Genomic DNA, 18,578 nt, shown 5'->3' with positions numbered 1-18,578 from the left:
TTGACCATAAGAAGAAATATATTGTACATTAAAAGGTTGTAAAGATAAATTTATGAAACTTCTACAGCATTAAAAAATGATTTCCAAAAGCGAGCAGAGTTTTATAGAAATCCATGACATGAAAAAATGAGAATGTTTTAACCTTCAAGAAACAGTGAAGGCACATACTAAATCAACGTTGATTCTTGAAATAGTGGTTCAGAAACCTTGTAGTGCTAGTTTTGTGCCAAGAAAGTACTTATTTTGAAATAAAATCGCGTTTTATTGGTCGCCATCGTGTTAGCACACTTCAAATAACCTGCGCCTGAGAACGGTTTTTCAGACGTCACTGCTGTCATGCCCGACGTTGCCCGCCTTTAGTACGCGGCCGCCGTAGCAGCAGAGTGAAAGTAGTGGGAGCCATAGTAGTAACAATGGTCATTGAAAAATTTTATGCAATATAGGAGGCCATGATTCTGCTTGCTTGGTTCAGCTGGGCCCCACTAAATGGCCCCACCTATTCGGCCTAACCAGCCGAAAACAACTCGTTCACCACTCGTGCCGTTTACCACAGTTATGCCAGGTAGTTAATTTTTCTACAAACCAACCAGAAATGAACAAACAGCATTTATTTACGTCTCTTAATACACGGAATGTTTTTTTTTTATTCCAGTTGGTTTTGTTACTAGTGATTAACTGTAGGTAGACACTTACGTCATCGGGATCAATAAGTGTCCCACTCAGGCCGCACGTCTAGGTTTGTGCGAATAGTAAATTTTAGGTTCGAAGTGAATTCATAATGTTACGGGTAACTTATTTAATAAATCAAATACGATGCACCGTGCTGGGCGAACAAGATGGCGACAGTTCACCTACAACCAGCCACCAACGTCGTCTTTCTCTTTCTTGCAGCCAGGCTGTGCCTGCTGTTGTGTATCATAACCCCCCGGCGGTAGAAGCACAGTCTCGGTGCTTGAGCAACTCGGATGCGGTAGAAGGAGGGTGATAAGGCTTGAGTCTAGCTATGTGCACGATGTCACTCAAAGGTGACGATGATGACGTTGAATCGGCTGGAACGATCTCATACGTAACGTCAGTCACATGGCAAACGACGCGGTATGGTCCAGTGTAGCGTGACAGCAGTTTTTCAGAAAGCACTACACGCCGAGTGGGGGACCAGAGGAGGACAAGGGAACCCGGTGAAAAGTGCACGTTTCGATGATGGGAATCGTAGAGCTGTCTTTGGTGCTCCTGTGAAGCCTGCAGGCGGCTGCGGGCGAGTTGGCATGCGTGGTCGGCTCGCGCGATGGCTTCGCCGGCATACTCAGTGACCGAGGGCAGCAAGGTGTCAAATGGTAGGGCGGGTTCTCAGCTGTATAGAAGATAGAATGGTGAATAGCCGGCAGTGTCGTGACGTGACGAATTATATGCGAACGTCGCAAATGGCAAATGAACGTCCCAGTCCTGGTGGTCGGCCGCTACGTATTTAGAAAGCATGTCTGTTAAGATGCAGTTGAGGCGCTCCATAAGACCGTTCGTTTGCAGATGGTACAAAGTGGCAAACTTGTGCTTGGCAGAGCAAGAGCGCAGGATTTCATCGACGACAGCTGATAGGAAGGTCCGGCCCCGGTCAGTGAGAAGTTGGCGTGGAGCTCCGTGTACTAAAATAATATCATATACCAGAAAGTCCGCCACATCGGTTGCGCAACTCATCGGAAGTGCTCGTGTGATAGCGTACCCTGTCGCATAGTCAGTGGCGACAGCGATCCATTTGTTGCCTGAGCTGGAGATCGAGAATGGGCCAAGCAGGTCGAGGCCAACTCGAAAAAAAGGTTCAATGGGAATGTCGATCGGCTGAAGGAATCCAGCTGGTAGGGAAGATGGCTTTTCGCAGCGCTGGCAGGGCTCACAAGCGGCGACGTAGCGTCGAACAGAGCGGGCAAGACCAGGCCAAAAGAAACGACGTACACGGTCCTATGTGCGAGAGACGCCCAAGTGGCCCGCCAAAGGAGCGTCATGAAGTTGGTTGAGAACAGTCGCACGAAGATGTGCTGGTATGACGGGGAGCAAGTCATGGCCATATGGATCGAGGTTACGGCAATACAGGATGCAGTCTTTTACCAGGAACATTTGTAGAGATGCGTCGCAAGGCATTGACTCAAGCTTGTCAATGATGGTTCGCAGGGAAGCATCCCGGCGTTGTTCGTGGCCAAGGTTGAGTAGCTGCGTCGCAGACAGAAGGTCTGGAAAGGTGTCAGTATGGGCAGCCTCTTCCACAGGGTAGCGTGATAAACAATCTGCATCTTGATGTGACCGCACTGTTTTGTACGATATGGTGAACGTGTATTCTTTTAATCGTAGGGACAAACGAGCGAGGCGTCCTGTGGGATCCTTGAGTGAGGCCAGCCAGCAAAGCGTGTAGTGGTCGGTGACTACCCGGAATGGACGCCCGTATAAGTATGGGGCGAAACTTGGCGACTGCCCACACAAGAGCGAGACACTCACGCTCCGTGATTGAATAGTTGCGCTCGGCTGTAGATAGCAGTCGGCTTGCATATGCTATAACACGGTCATGTCCGTGTTGGTGTTGCAATAGCATTGCCCCGATGCCATGCCCACTAGCGTCAGTTCGAACCTCGGTTGGAGCTGATGGATCGAAATGAGCTAAAATCGGCGTTGTAAGGAGCGTCGTGAGCTGGGAAAAAGATTAGGCTTGATCAGCGCCCCAGAAAAACGGGATGTCCTTCTTCAGGAGGTTTGTGAGTGGGCGTGCAATGATGGCGAAGTCCTTAACAAACCGTCGAAAGTATGAGCACAAGCCAACAAAACTGTGAACGTCCTTTGTTGACTTCGGAACAGGAAAGTCCGTGACGGCGCGAATTTTCTCGGGATCCGGGCGGACTCCTGCGGCATCGACGATGTGGCCAAGTACGGTTATTTGACGACAAGCGAAGTGGCATTTCGACAAGTTCAGTTGAAGTCCGGCTCGACGAAAAACTTGAGAATCGCCGATAAATGGTTGAGATGGGAGTCAAATGTGGGCGAGAAAACGATAATGTCCTCTGAATAACATAAGCAGGTTGACCATTTAAACCCTTGGAGCAATGAGTCCATCATTCTTTCGAACGTGGCCGGCGCATTACAGAGACCGAAGGGCATAACTTTGAAGTGATAAAGCCCGTCAGGAGTGACGAATGTGGTCTTCTCACGGTCCATCTCGTCCACAGCGATCTGCCAATAGCCAGATCGAAGGTCGATAGTGGAAAAATACGTAGCACCGTAAAGGCAGTCTAAAGCATCGTCGATTCTAGGCAGCGGGTAAACATCTTTCTTCGTAATTTGGTTGAGATGCCTATAATCTACACAAAAGCGCCATGTTCCATCCTTCTTTCTGATCAGGATGACAGGAGTAGCCCAGGGGCTACAAGAGGGCTCGATTATGTCTTTTGCAAGCATCTTTTCGACTTCCTGTTGTATGACTGTGCGCTCGGACGCGGAAACCAGGACCTCCAGAAGCTGCACTGCCTAGTTTTCCGGTCGGGGCACTGCGAATAGGTCGGAGAGGCAGGACGGCGTTGTGGGGGCGAACGAGATTGACGGCGAGCTGGGGATGGTGAGCGGGCGTAGCGAGGTCTCGTCAGAGGTGCGGCAGAATCAGAGGATGTGGTTGGCATATGGGAATCAAAATCAAATGTCGAGGACGACTGGTGGACAGAAGTGGCCTGGGTAGGAGGCCCATAGTGTGCCAGCGGAGCCCAGTGATTGTGGCAGTGGCGAGCAATATGACCGACACGTCGGCAGTTGAAGCATATGGGCTTGTCGTCCGTGTACGCCATTCGGACAAATTGCGCTGTCGAGAGTAGTTGGAACCAAATCGAGGAGCGGAGGGACGACGATAAAAAGGCTCGGCAGAGTAGACTGGTTGAATGGGGTGTAGGCCGACGTTCGATAATTCTTGACGAACGACGGCTTGTATCAGTGAGATTGTGGTCGGTGAAGGATCAGGCGTTGGAATTGGAGTAGCTACTGGTTGGGCTGCCTCGACCTCGCAACGAATGATGCGGGTGAGGTTGTCACATCGGGGAACTGGGCTGACGACGTCATCACAAGAGGAAGTAGTAGCTGTGTTCGGCAGGCGCGTGATGCCGTGGGTGACGCGGTGGGCTTTAGCCTGTTCTAGACGGCGGCATTCTGTCAGGATCGTGTTGATGCTCGTAACATTATTAAAAACCAGCAGGTTGAAGGCATCGTCAGCAATCCCTTTGAGGACGTGATTAACTTTGTCTTCTTCTGACATGCGCTGGTCGACCTTGCTACAAAGCGCCAAGACGTCAAGAACGTATGAGACGTACGATTCAGTAGACGTCTGGGCGCGAGTAGCGAGAGTCTTCTTGGCAGCGAGCTGACGACCAGATGAATCGCCGAAAAGATCACGGATCTTCGATTTGAAAAGATCCCAGCTTGTGATTTCGGCTTCGTTGGTTTCGAACCATGTCCGCGGTGTGCCGTCAAGGTAGAACACAACATTGGCGAGCATGAGCGTGGGATCCCAGCGGTGGGTAGCACTGACTCTCTCGTACCGGTGCAGCCAGGAGTCAACGTCGATGGTACCGTCAGCGGAGAAAGTTCCAGGATCCCGCAGGGGTGGCAGGGTGACGTCAGGTTGTCGACTCGGTTCGAGAGACCGGTAGGGATGAGGCACTGGCAGTTGATGTAGCCGAAGAGTCCCCGGTGTTGCGACCGCTGCGCGTCTCTATCGAGGTACGGGAGTCGTTCACCTCCACCAATAATGTTTCGGGTAACTTATTTCAATAAATAAAATACGATGCACCGTGCTCAGCGAACAAGATGGCGACAGTTCATCAACAACCAGCCACCAACGTCGTCTTTCTCTTTCTTGCAGCCAGGCTGGGCCGGCTGTTGTGTATCAATACGAATAGCGATTTTGGTCAATCAATTTCGAATCAAATTTAATAGTATACATATCGCATTTATTTTAAAAATCGACATATTTGCCATGACCTAGCTAACCTGCACGATGTTTTTAAAAATTGAAACAAGGCCTGTACAAATGCCTTTTTTTAGCATGAAAGATAGCAGAAAAAACTTTGAATATAAGTAAGATTTGACTTTAGGTAGAATGCAAGTGAGGGTCTGAAAAATATGTTACTTTTTAAGTTACCTGAACTTTGAGAACATAAGTTGGTATAACAAGCTTTTAAACTTAAAGAATGAACCGATGTGAGGGTAATATTCTCGCTTAACCTTCAAGTGAGGCTTTGCGACAGTGCGGGTTTCCCCTGAATGTGTGTCTTCACTGTTTAGTATCACTTCACTGCAGTGAAACCACTTTTACAAAGGGGTTACATGCGAATTTACACCTGAATTGGTGTTTTCATGTCTTAGCACAACTCCTCTGCAGTGAAACCACTTTTACACAGTGCCACATGCGAACTAACATGTGCCTATTCATTCGTTTTGAATAATTCGAAGTTTTAGATAATTTAAATTTGATTCGAAGTGAATTCGAATACTACATTATTCGTTCAAATATTCAAAGCATTCAAATATTTGCACAAGCCTACACACGCCGTGCGATACATTTAGCTTAATTTCCAAGTAAGAAGGCACTGCTGTTGATAATATTGCTTTTTATGATAATACTGCTTTAACATATGCCCTACAGGAGAAAATGCCGTAGACATCTGAGGATGCCATACCAGGGGTCTCAAACTCGTCTCGGCAAGCGGGCTGCAGTCGCAAAACTTAGTCGTGCTAGGGCCAGGACTGTAAAAGTGTAGCGGAGGAGGGATGACAGAAACATCAGCTAATATCACTAATTCAAAGAAAAGGTGCCAAGGGTTCATTTCAACGCCCATTCCCCTCCCTGTTATGTCACTGCATGGGGCTAATTTTGCGTTCCCCCCTCCTTATGTCAATGTGTGGGGCTTGCTTTGTGCTTCCCCCTTCTCTTAGGGGTCTCCCTAGTGAGGCAGAACATGCCAAGCAAGAGAAATGATCGAGAATCGCACGCATTTTATAGATACACGCAATGCTGTTTGCTTATGGCGAATACTCACTCTCTGGATTTCATGCCGACCGGTTGTGCCCCCCGATCTCCGACGACAGCGCAGCTCTGGCTGACTGGGCTCGCCCTACGCCATATCCCGACGCTGAAAAGAGCTCTCGCAGAGTGGTACCCCATCCTCGACTCGTGCGACCATGTCCACCTTTCTTATCTCCTCTTTACTTCAGTCGTTTTCCGTCGTTCGCTGTCCCTGCGCCTTGCTTTCTCCTTCCTTTCTATCTCTTTACCTTTTAATCCTATCCTTTTAATCCCTTCTTTAACCCCCCCCCCCCCCCCCTTCTCGTAAGCTACTGTTGAGGTGTCGCACTCTGATGCAGACAGTTACAAGGCTCACTTTTCTCTTTTCAAACAAGAAAACCCTTTGGTTCCTGTTATGCAATGCCTTACAGGTTACGGCAAAATCCCCCGCAAAGGGTTAAATCCTGAACAACATGGTAGCATCCACCGCGATAATTTGTGGTGTTCTTATTTCTACCACCATCTCTGTAGTCATCGGAACCTTTAAATATGAGCAAAACTGACTGTACTTACGGAGACACCGCTGGTGCAAGGTCCAGAGGAGGGAGCGGAAGAAGGGCTCTGCATGCAGATCCAGCCCTGCTCTCGCCAGCTCCTTGTAAGGAAGCCGCAACGCACACTCCTCATGTAACAGGCGCGCCGCTGCCGCGTCCTCGAAGAGGCTGTCTGTGTAAGGAGCAAGACAGTCCTGCTGCATCTTGAGGAATACCGAGTCGTCGATGCTGCGCAGATTTCCGCGGGTCTTCTTCTGGCTCAAGATCGTGATCATTGGCCGGTTGAGCTTAACAGAGCCTGCCAGATCAGACGGGACAGAAAGCACAGTCAACTGAACACACTGCAAGGGCATGCAAGCATCAAGCACGATACTGGAGAAGTTATCCTCTACTGCCCCTTGGATATTCCCTCATGACACGATGTTCATATACGTATTAGACCCACACTTGTTTTTGCCCCCATTCTTTGGACTAGTGGCCAAGACAGAGCAAGACGAATTGCACATAGGATGAATTGAACTTTCTACAATCGACGTCTCTTTACTCAACCTCTATGAGCAGTGCATGAGCGTAGCTGATCAGTTTGGTACAGGCACTGTGATGTACTTAAGGCCATTTGGTGAGACTCACTTCAGGGCGAATGTCAAAAGCATTTTCTTTGTTCAAGGTGAAGCCAACTAAAAACAAATTTGCGCATGTATATTGAGCCTAGATTTTTATTCCTATTATGTAAGACTGCAGCACGACAGCCTGCCGAATGAATAAACAGTAATTACACATTAATTCCAATTACCAAAACTTCCACAAAACAAATTACTTTACTTTATTTATTTGAATATAATGCAGTTGTGATGGTGAAGCGAAGTAGAACTCCTGCAAGTAAGGATGAAACGCTCTATCGAGCGGACTCTTGCCCAGAAAGAGAAGAAGCGGCACACCAAGCGCAAACGATGGGCTCCAGCACGGTCTGTTGTCGGTAAACAGAAAGATGATCAGCAGAGAAGTTCGCCAGCTTTTATACATGCCTTTTAGAACATTATAGTGTTATCGACCATACAAGTGTACATTTTGGAAGGTACTCATACTGGTTGGGCACGCAATGCTGGTGCTATTCGCGATGCGGCATGCAAGTTCAATGCGGCCTGTGCCGACCAATCAAGCAGGTCACGATAAAGTTGAAAAAGGCTGTTCCCGTGAAATAAAAAGCTAAGTAGGTACACCTAAACCCTATCGCTTTCTTCTTTGTCCTGTTGCAGCACTGTTTACATAAAGTTCAGTATGTACCAGCAAGCCTGCATTACCTAACACTTTATATCAGTCTATAAGTACGCCTGTTAACATATCAGTTCGTGTAATATGCAACACCACTCGATTCAGTATTCAAGCATTGCAAACAGTCACACACACCCAACTGTACAGTGACAAACACCTCATGGCGTGGCAATGCGCTCCCGACGGTGCGACAATACTCCACTGATGGCACAGACATGCTCATAACCGCAGTGATCTGTGGTTTACAGAGTACAGACTTACGGGGCCGGCTGGTCTTGAGGATGAAGAGGTCCTCGCTGTCAGAGGAATGTTTGTACATGCTCTTCCGGAAAATGATGCGGTCCCCTTCCAGCGTCGGGTCTTCAACCAGCATGCCTTTGCATCCTCCGTATCGAATCTGAATGGCACTTGGCCGACACTCGCGTGGAAGAGCTTCGTGGACCTGCATTATTACTTCCGCTATCCACATGTTTGAAACACCACACGCAATGTTCAGCAGACAGAGCAGCCTCTTCTAAACGAATGTGTACCAGACAGCAAGACGTGCTGCTGTCGAACCCAGCTACATTACCAACCCAGGAACAGATGTTTTGCCGGTATCCAACATTTATAACGTTTCCCTGGAAATACAATTGATAGATGGATTGATTGATTGATATATGGGGTTTAACGTCCCGAAACCACTATATGATTATGAGAGACGCCGTAGTGGAGCGCTCCGGAAATTTCGACCACCTGGGGTTTTTTAACGTGCACCTAAATCTGAGCACACGGGCCTACAACACTTCCGCCTCTATCGGAAATGTAGCCGCCGCAGCCGGGATTCGATACCACGATGGGAATACAGTTGAGCCCACATATAACAGCACTACTTAAAACGAAGCTTCACTTGAATGATACCCGCGTGACCGTGGAAATATACATGATTTCAATGGCACAAAATCGCACTTAGAACGCGTAACGCCTTGAGCGTCGCTGATCGGTTGCAGAGAACAGAGTCGACGCTCCGGCGACTTCCCGGGAAACCAGTTTCGACCACCGCTGGGAAATCTGCGAGGTGCCCGTAGATCCTTTAGTGAAACGCCGACCCAGCCTCCACAGCCCTTTAGTTGTCGCCCTCCCCAACATTTCGCTGTTACGCACCGCCTTCGTCTTTTGTGTGTCCCCCCCCCCCCCCCCCCCCCGTTACTTTGAGCACCCCACATCACCAAACGAGGCCCGCGTTTTTGCACTGCCACAGATCTTTCGAAGATCGGTCGGCCAACTAGTATCCCATCAGTTTCTGAACACTGCTTTGCTACACTTTCGTTAGGGTCACCAACCTGGAGTGATCCGACCATTTGCCAACATATTCTGTTATCAGTGTACCCGATCTTCTGCGTCTGTGTTTTGTCTGCGTTCCATGTTTGGGACCTGTTCTCGCTCACTTCGCACTCAGCTTAGCATGCTCCCCGCATGCGTTCAGAAGCGTAAAAATGGCTTTTGCACGGGATGAACAGCGAATCATCGAAGTAGACGGAGCTGCGCAAGTTCGCCGGCGCCACTGCCGCAATGCAATTCTTTGACCTCTGTGCGCACAGACCAATTTCCCAAGTTTTTCCCACGCGGGAGTTGTGCGTCTCATCGACCCTGCGGGCAACTACCCAACCTGCCTTTTCGCGTGTTTTGGTTTCCAAGGTCGCCTTCCCGCCGTATGCTTCCCTACTCGTGCATCACTATCCCAACTTTGCGGGTGGTGGTAGTGGTTCTTGAAGTAAGGAAAAAAACACTAAATTTCTGTCTGCCATTATTACGTCTTTCCCAAGTCTGCTCTCCTCTCTTTATCGCAACTTCGCCCCTCTCAACCACTCTGCGATGCGAGCCGCCAGGCACGCTGGCTTTAATTCAGAAGTTTCGCTTTCTGACTAGAAACACGCCCAGAGCAGTTCTACCCACGCGTACCGACTTCTACGTACAGTGGACTACAAATAAACGAAACTCGCTTAAACGAAAATGCCTCATTAACGGAACTAAACGGGCTCATATCGTTGGATTTCTATGTGTTGCGCAGTAAAACTCATCGGTTAATCGAAAAAGTGCTTATTGGTCACTTATGGTTAAACGGCACAAACTCTAAACACAGCATAGGCTCACTCATGCCAAAGGTAGTCTCATAACCATGGCAACACCTGAGATCGAGATAAGCCAATCCAGTAGCCATTCTTGCTTGTGACTGTGGGAGCCAAGTCGGTGAGTCAATTGTGCGTTAGGCCTATTTGTGCAGCGAAATGCGGTGGATCATGGTGTTATTTCAGCCTCATGAAAAGGAAGCGGCCGCACCATACACTCTCGCTTGAAAAAAAGCTGCAAATTCTTCAGAAGCTCGATCGAAGCAGCTTGCCCAAGATGGAGGTGGCGAAAAACTGCATCCCGAAATCGACGCTGTCACGAATCTGGAAAGACTGAGAAAGGATTGAAGGCACAGTTAAGAATGGGACCTTTACATCTAAACAGATGCGTATGCGGACGACGCTTTCTGAACAACTAGAAAAGCAGAAAGCTCGAGAGATCGCCATGCAAATGGGTGCCAAGAACTTTGTCCCAAGCGACGGATGGCTCAACCACTGCAAAACACGGCATGGCCTAGGTAGTTTTCAAAACAATCTCAGGTGAGAGTGGTGCAGTCAACAGGGACATTTGCACCGACTGGCAACAAGGGCAGTTTAAGAAAATTTTGATGAGCTTTGAGCCACGAGAAGTCTTTACCGTCGACGAGATGGGTCTTTTTTTATAAGGCGCTTCCATCAAAGACTCACCTTTGAAGGCGAACCCTACAGTGGAGGAGAACGCAGGAAAGATTGCATCACTGTGCTGGTGGGTGCAAACAAGGCAGGAGATGAGAAATTGAAGCTGTTGGTAATAGGAAAGTCAAGGAACCCCCGTTGTTTCAAAGGGGTTGGACACCTTCCTGTTGCGTACCATGGGACTGAAAAAGCGTGGATGACCATGGCCATTTTCGAAAACTGGCTTCGGGAGGAAGACGCAAGATTTACGAGGCAAGGCAAGAAGGTTGTCTTCATCGTGGATAATTGCCCAGCCCACGGTCAGGTTCAAGTACTCCAAGCCATTACTCTGGAGTTCTCGCCAGCCAATGCAACGGCAGTGAACTAGCCAATGGATCAAAGGGTTATTCTGAACAAAAGTTCATTACCGCAGAAGATTGCTCCATCAAATGCTGCTTAGAGCAGGCAGCGGGAAACGCTACAGCATAGATTTATTGGCAGCCATCCACATTTTGGCTTGTGCCTGGGAGCAACAATACATAGATGCTTTCACCATGCTGGCTTTCAAGTGCAAGAAAACAGTACCTGATGAAGAAGGAAGCCCTGCTGATGCCGACATTAAGACAGTATTCAGTCAGGTCGTATCCTCTGCCCCTTTCACGCTGAATCAATTGATGAAAATGTTTGTACCTGCCGTGAAGAAACTGTCGAGGAAATGATTGTCCAAGTGCAAGATGAAGATGAACATTTCAGCGATGAATGTGATGACAATACTGCCAGTGCAGTGGTGCCACCAGACCGATCAGCTAAAGAGGATGTTGAACTTTTGCAGTGCCATTTTGAGCATGAGGCTTGTCCAGAATTTCTAGGTAGTTTGTCAGGCATGGGTGCGCACCTTGTGAAAAACAACTCAAGCTTGCCGAACAAACCACTATCCACTTTTTTTCTCCTACTCATCCTCATGAGTAAGGTGAGGTTTGTGCGATTCGAATAAAGGTCTTGGTTCACTAAATAAGTGTACTTTGCTTAAATGAAACTTCTGATAAATGAAACAGTTTTATGGATCCCCTTCGAGTTCCGTTTAAGAGGAGTCGACTGTAGTGCTTGCAAGTCTTGCTCCCTGTTGGTGTGCGTGTGTGGTCAGAACGGCGGACGGGAGGCCTTCCGTGCTTTTTTCTGCTGCTAAACAAAAGGTTGAAAGCGTGACCGCTTGGCTTGGGCGCCATCCGCGCGTTCAGGACTTATTATAGATTCCGCGTTGTGGAGCACATGCTTGTATCTGTTGACCGCCCGGCAGCTAACTTGCCGCTTTGGGTGTCCCTGTATTTAGCTGTGGAGATAGTGAAGGCTTCGTGGGCGGCGGTGACGGCTACATGTGGGTGAAACTGTTTTCACGAGGCCGACTTCGTCGACGTCGTGACGAAGCTTCCGAGCTAGACCACTCTGGCGATTTGTGGCAGTGCGTCGTGTAACTTCGACATGGCAGAACATGCGGACATCTGTTGCAATGATTTAATCACAGCCGATAATGATGCCAACACTGCAGAACCGTGCACGGATGAGGCTGTTGTGAATGAAGTGCATGGCCGGGGCAATTCGGAGGAATCTCTGTGCTTGTAGCAATTGGCTACATTAATAGCCTCGGGCAGCTATGCCGTGGGCCTCGAAGAGCTTTAAATAAACTCCAGGCCAACCTTATCGCTTCTGCTATTCCCTCACGAATGTTTTTCAGTAAGAAATTTCGAAAAGCTGTGTTTCATTCACAACAAATTCAGGATACAGCGAACGAATGCGGCGTCCCGCTCAGGTTCGTTATAAGCAAGCTCAACTAACAAGAATGTGCACTTTTTTTTTTTAAGCATACGCGAAAACCTCAACCTCCAATAATGATGTATCAGCCCATCCTTTCACTAGAAAGAATCACTTCAACAAAACACCACTGTCTCAGCTGTTGCTGTCAAGAAAGCATGGGACCTGGAGAGAAGATCATGCTATGGTGGACAACTGACCCATTTGCCAGGCATAAAACATGAATGGTTGATGCAATGAGCATCTAATTGAATCACAGGATCCACCGTGCATTTGCCTAAAACAACTTGAAAGCGAAAGCTATCTTATTATTCTCAGACGATGTATATCATCCCCCACCACCCTTCACATGCAGCACATAACATTGTTTTGTAAAGCCCCGCATTTGCAGACGTATTTCAGTAAACTTTAATGAAACAAAAAAAAACACATAACATAATGAGTTGTTATACTTCGAACTGTTACCAACAGGAGATATAATTTTGCTACGACAAAATTGATGGGATGAACAAGATTCCTTGTCACAGATTTTCGTTCCACCAGAACATCTTGTATGGACTGCATAATTTTAGAAAATCTTATAACTCGTTCTCAGGTCTCTGCATGCGTGTGCATTACAGTTGAACCCCTTTATAAAAAGACCTGCTCCAGGAAGATATTCTTGCCTTTAATATGAGTTGTCTCTTAAAAGTGGGGCACCACGCATGTGTTTTCTCATCAATCCCTATTTCAATGCTAGCATACCGGTGTCTCTTATACCTATCTGTCTGTTACATCAGTGTCTCTTATAGAGAGGTATGACTTGTCAAACTGACACGCTTCACTTTCACATAGTACACATTCACCGTTGCTAGACACCACCAGTGCGCAACCTGACAGAATTGAGTATTGATCCGAGAGCCGTCATTATATACAAATACTTTTTGAACGCTTATAGATATCTCACAGAACATTAACTGCACCTTAACACATAAACAAACAAACTTGGCATAAAAGTGTAGTAACTTTCATCCCCACGGGCATAGCGTGTTATGTGCAGCATGTTACGTCAATCGTGAAGCAAGACTTCACAAGCTATAGAACAACCATTTGCTCCTTAAACATTTCTTCGCATGCAAAGTATCTGCTCATTTGTTCCTGTAACTTGTTTTTGATGCTAAAATAATGAACACTAAGATATAAAAACCACTTCATTTTAATTTCAAAAATGACTAACCACACTTATTATATTTACAACTTCATTACATTCAATCTTGCAGGAATTCATATTTGATTCAGCCCTGCCCTTCTGAAAGCCCTGTCAAGAGGCGTGGCCAACAGTGCTGCATGGCTGTACGCGTTTCCAAGCAAGCAAAACTCCCATAGGAGCATATTTTCCTGGGCCCTTGAGGTTCCTTTTAATGAGCTTTTACTAAATAGTAATGCAGTTCCAAAAAGTTATTCCTAGCAGTGCCCCTCTCTTGGCACACCTGCAGACTCACCTTGGCAAGCAGAGCTGTAGAGATGCGTCCTACACCGTCGGAGAAGACGTAGTGCAGATTCCTCTTCGGCCCATCACACTCAATATCGGGCACCACCTCGGTGCAGCTGAGAGGGACCCGAATCCTTCCCAACGACTGTGAGAACGCCAGCCCCAACCGTGCCATGTATTTTGAAGGTAAGTGAAGATGCGACAGGTCGCCCAGAGCACCTCGCACATCGTCCGCCGAACGGCCTTGTGAATCGACTGAGTAGAACCACGCGCCATGGCTGCGAAGCTGACTCGTGGAAGATGCCAAGAACACGAACCTGCGGAGGATTTATTAAGAGAAATGTTTCAAGTGTCGAACCTAATGCTGGCCTTGAAGACACGTGTGCTGTAGAAAATGTCCTTGGGACTTTAGAGGGCCCGCCTCACTAGGTCAGACCACTTTCACCTGACGAGCACAATGCATCCACTGGACACACACGATCACGCCAGCCCGAAATTTGCAACACTACACCCCGTGAAAAGAGGTCAAAGTTTAAACTTGATGCCGCTTCCCCTTTGCATCACAGGCATGTTCCCTGAGACTGAGGGGATGACATAGACATACAAAGAGAAACGGCCCTAGGTAGTGATCAGTACTCTAAGATCTGTCCGCTGCATGGACATTGATGCTCTGTCATTGCCTACAGAAGCATGTGACACAGAATTTTTTTGAGAAATGTGTTGTTTGCTTAATTACCTGCTTGAATAGGTAAATGAAACTTGGTGGAAGTAATGAAAGAATCAAAATGCCTGTGTTATTCAGACTTTTACTGCGAATCACGGCAAAAAGTGTGACCAATCTGCTTCCGTTTCGCATGTGTTCATGTTCTCACGGTTCTTGCACCATGCAGATGCCAGTCCTCGCAAGAAAACCGACGTTGTAATGTGCTGCAGCGTCCATTACGCGCATTTATCCCGTGTGTCTTGCCTCGCACCCATCCAACTACCTCGTACCTCTATTTTTCACCGCTCCGTTTTGCCACGAGCAACACAAAGGAAGCCTCACTCGGTCACCGGCTGCGCACTAATGATCTAATCGTCAACGTTGTGTAACATTGTCAAAGTGGGGTTCTCCTGTCATTGGTCTACATATATCCTCTTCACCGCCGAAAATGGCGGGAACAACATGCGAGAGACCTTAACCAGCTGAAGCGGGCTGTTCTATACCACAGCCTTTATGAATTTCTGACCTGCTCATGCTGCTGTTCCCCACGTCGCCAGCTTTTGTTTCTAGTTCTTCAGACTGCCGCCGCACACTGTCGAGCCACAACTGACCTCCACTGATGTGCCGATTGATTAGTCGGAACGTAACTTCGCGGGCTTTGCTTTCAGTTGCTGTTTAGACATGGCACACTTGCTCAATGTGCTGCATATAGTAGGCACTCTCTTTTAGACATTCCAACATTGTTGCTTGTCATCAGCCACAAGCGATAATTTTGTAGTGAATGCACTGTAAACAGAGATAGGAAACAGTAGCAATACATTCCTCGCAAGTATGTGCTGCTACGTTTTGAAAGCTCAAGGCTTTCGTCTTTTACTCGTGGCAGCTACGCAGATTGAGTAGCAGACGCAAAAGAATTGAGCGAGCAGAAGAAAGAACACATCGCTTGCGCCACTGAAAGTCAATTGAGTGGAGCGTGAAGGTGCGTCCACTTGATTTCACCATCTCGCAGCAAAGCTGGCTGCGTGTCTGCAAGACATAGTCCTCACCAATGCAAAATTTATGCAGTTCGCTGCACTTTTTCAGGACACATCTGCATGCATGCATGCAAGCGATGCTCAGCTAAATGTATTATTCAGAAGCCCCTTACATACAGTGCTTTGCATAGCCGCAGTGTAGCTTTGAGACTTCAAAATTCTGCAAATCAGAGTGTCAGTCACTAGGAACTTGAATACAAGCAGCAAGAATGCACACAATAGTGCATCCAGGACTCTGGACCACCGTGCACTCAATGTAAACGAAGCCACCGCATTGTCATCCATGGGAGTAAGTGCTGGGGGTCCCTCCGGTCTCTGTCCGCCATCTTTGAGGACTGCGTGGCGCAGCAGAGGAAGCGCGGGTAACCAGGTTATAAACTTATTGATGAGGTAGTCTTCTATACTTTGTAACTTTCTTATCACTGCACTTATCGTTCAAATTCGTGTAACGGTATTTTCGGATCTCACAAGGATGTGCTTATCTTTTGTAGTGACACGTATCCCGAAGGAGTTCGGCCACTAGCGTGGGTCCGGTCTTAGCGAGCCGCAGGGCACGCGTTAGCCGTCGCAAGAACACGATACTGCTCAAAGTCGCAACACCTTATTGTCTGTGGCAACACCAAAACGCAGTACAGCCCGTTGCAAAGGCGCGGTGGGAAAGCAAATAGGCTTATCCACGCCACGAGCACAAAAGTACTACACAGGGTGCCACGAGCACGTCTCCGCGGTAAAGGTGATCCACGTAGACACCGGGAACAAGGCCCAGTTGCTCGAGCGAGGGCAAAGGAGCTCGCGTTGGCTTCAGAGGGAGACGGGTCGGCGTAGCTAGGCCACGCACTAGGACACCGTACCGCCCTTCGGCCGTGCGTACGCAGTGGGGCAACAAAATGTGAGCGTTCGCCTCGGGCGCGAGGCACCGTCAGCGAAGTCCGACGAGCCCCGAGCGACGAGAGCCGACGGGTGGAAAAGATTGCGTGGCTCACCGTCCGCAGTCCCGGAGAGAATCTCTCCGCTCCCGACACAGCGCGCAAAAACCTCTCGGGAGACTCCGCACGCGCGGCGCCACAGTCAACATTCTCTACCGAGTGAGGGGGTTAAACGTCACTCCGCTCCCCCAGCGCGGCAGACAGCAGAGGAGGGGAGACATGTCGGGACATGAGAACGGCAGAAAATGCGGCAAAGCCCGCGCAAAGGCAGCAGGCTAGCCTCAATTCCCACACTTTCCCTCACAAATATTGGACCAAAGGGACGTTTACCGACACTTTAATGCCAGAATTATGAAACTGCCAAGCAAAATAATAATTGTTTTCATTTTTTCAGCCAACCTTTAAATGGTTCTGCAGTTAGTGTCTAAAATTCAACTTTAATCCATATTTTTTTTGTAAGTCACAAATTCTTCATGTGCCCGAGAAGTGAAGACTTTACAACAAAAACGTTATTGTCGTGGGCCACTTCTTGGTTGCGTGCACACCAGATAAACAAAATTATTGAAGATAGATCTTTCGTCACCCAGGCGAGGAAAAAAACAAAGAAGTGTGCTCTGTTGCACGCGTTTCACGCTCTCTGTCAGCTACAAAATAACTGGTTCTAGCATAAAATACCACAGACGAGACGACGCTAGAGTTCACATGCTGAAAGCTACGTTATCCGTGAGTACTTGACTTGACAGCCGACATTAAAGGCAACAGGCATTTCGTGACTCTTGTAGCTCGAAGTTTTTCAGTATGTGACAAATTTTCAACACTCGCAATAAAATGTTGAGAGCAGCTTGTCTTCACGGGACAAGACTCACTTGCGGCCGGCGATCGTGAAGCCTTCGAGCAGCCTGGGACGTGTGAGGGTAAAGAGAAAATGAGAGCGCTGGATGCCCAACGAGTAGGACATCTTGCTGCCATCTTCGTCACGTATCAGCAGGCGAAGCGCATGCTCGGGCTCGAAGTGGTGAAGAATGCGACTCGTGCTGATTGGCTGAGGTGGCAACGGCAAGAGACGTGTCGGTGTCAGCACCGCTCGCCGCACCAGGCAGACGTGCTCCGGAAGCTCCTGCCCCAGCACACCGCCAGTCAGATTGCCGGAACTCCGGCGCATCGAATGGAATCGTTTGTACAGTGCCTCCAGGCCTACCTGCATCCAACAGCAAAGAATAACCGAGGCAAAAACTGTTAGTCTCTGTAAGGCGGAGATAGAAATATAGGAACCCTTTCCTATTGGGCAAAAAGGAAGCCTACAAAGCTTGACATGGGCATGTCTGACCTGCTTCGCTTTTGCATTGCACAATGCTCTTTCCTGAGGTAAGCATTCGGTTTTATCATAGGTAGCTACAAAGCTTGACATGGGCATGTCTGACCTGCTTCACTTTTGCATTGCACAATGCTCCCTCCTAAGGTAAGCATTCGGTTCTATAATAGGTAGCTACAAAGTTCGACATGGGCATGTCTGACCTGCTTCGCTTTTGCATTGCACAATGCTCTTTCCTTAGGTAAGCATTCGGTTTTATCATAGGTAGCTGCAAAGCTTGACATGGGCATGTCTGACCTGCTTCACTTTTGCATTGCACAATGCTCCCTCCTAAGGTAAGCGTTCGGTTCTATAATAGGTAGCTACAAAGTTCGACATGGGCATGTCTGACCTGCTTCGCTTTTGCATTGCACAATGCTCTTTCCTTAGGTAAGCATTCGGTTTTATCATAGGTAGCTGCAAAGCTTGACATGGGCATGTCTGACCTGCTTCACTTTTGCATTGCACAATGCTCCCTCCTAAGGTAAGTGTTCGGTTCTATAATAGGTAGCTACAAAGTTCGACATGGGCATGTCTGACCTGCTTCGCTTTTGCATTGCACAATGCTCTTTCCTTAGGTAAGCATTCGGTTTTATCATAGGTAGCTGCAAAGCTTGACATGGGCATGTCTGACCTGCTTCACTTTTGCATTGCACAATGCTCCCTCCTAA

General features: G+C 48.1%; 1 protein-coding gene across 3 annotated transcripts in view; it reads right to left on the bottom strand.

Moving 5' to 3' along the window:
* The window catches only part of LOC119181112 (uncharacterized), a 90,537-nt gene that overhangs the window by 28,674 nt on the left and 43,285 nt on the right, over nt 1–18,578 (bottom strand). For all 3 annotated transcript variants that reach the window (XM_075875596.1, XM_075875597.1, XM_037432293.2), the window contains exons 4-7: nt 17,423–17,754; nt 13,904–14,210; nt 8,113–8,293; nt 6,599–6,877 (exon numbers count right to left, since the gene is read on the bottom strand). In XM_075875596.1, the coding sequence (XP_075731711.1) occupies nt 6,599–6,877; nt 8,113–8,293; nt 13,904–14,210; nt 17,423–17,754 (1,099 nt within the window). The remainder of the gene's footprint in view (nt 1–6,598; nt 6,878–8,112; nt 8,294–13,903; nt 14,211–17,422; nt 17,755–18,578) is intronic.

This window comes from Rhipicephalus microplus, chromosome 10 (assembly GCF_043290135.1).
Source record: "Rhipicephalus microplus isolate Deutch F79 chromosome 10, USDA_Rmic, whole genome shotgun sequence".
NCBI lineage: Eukaryota > Metazoa > Arthropoda > Arachnida > Ixodida > Ixodidae > Rhipicephalus > Rhipicephalus microplus.
This window is presented reverse-complemented; position numbering and strand designations above follow the sequence as displayed.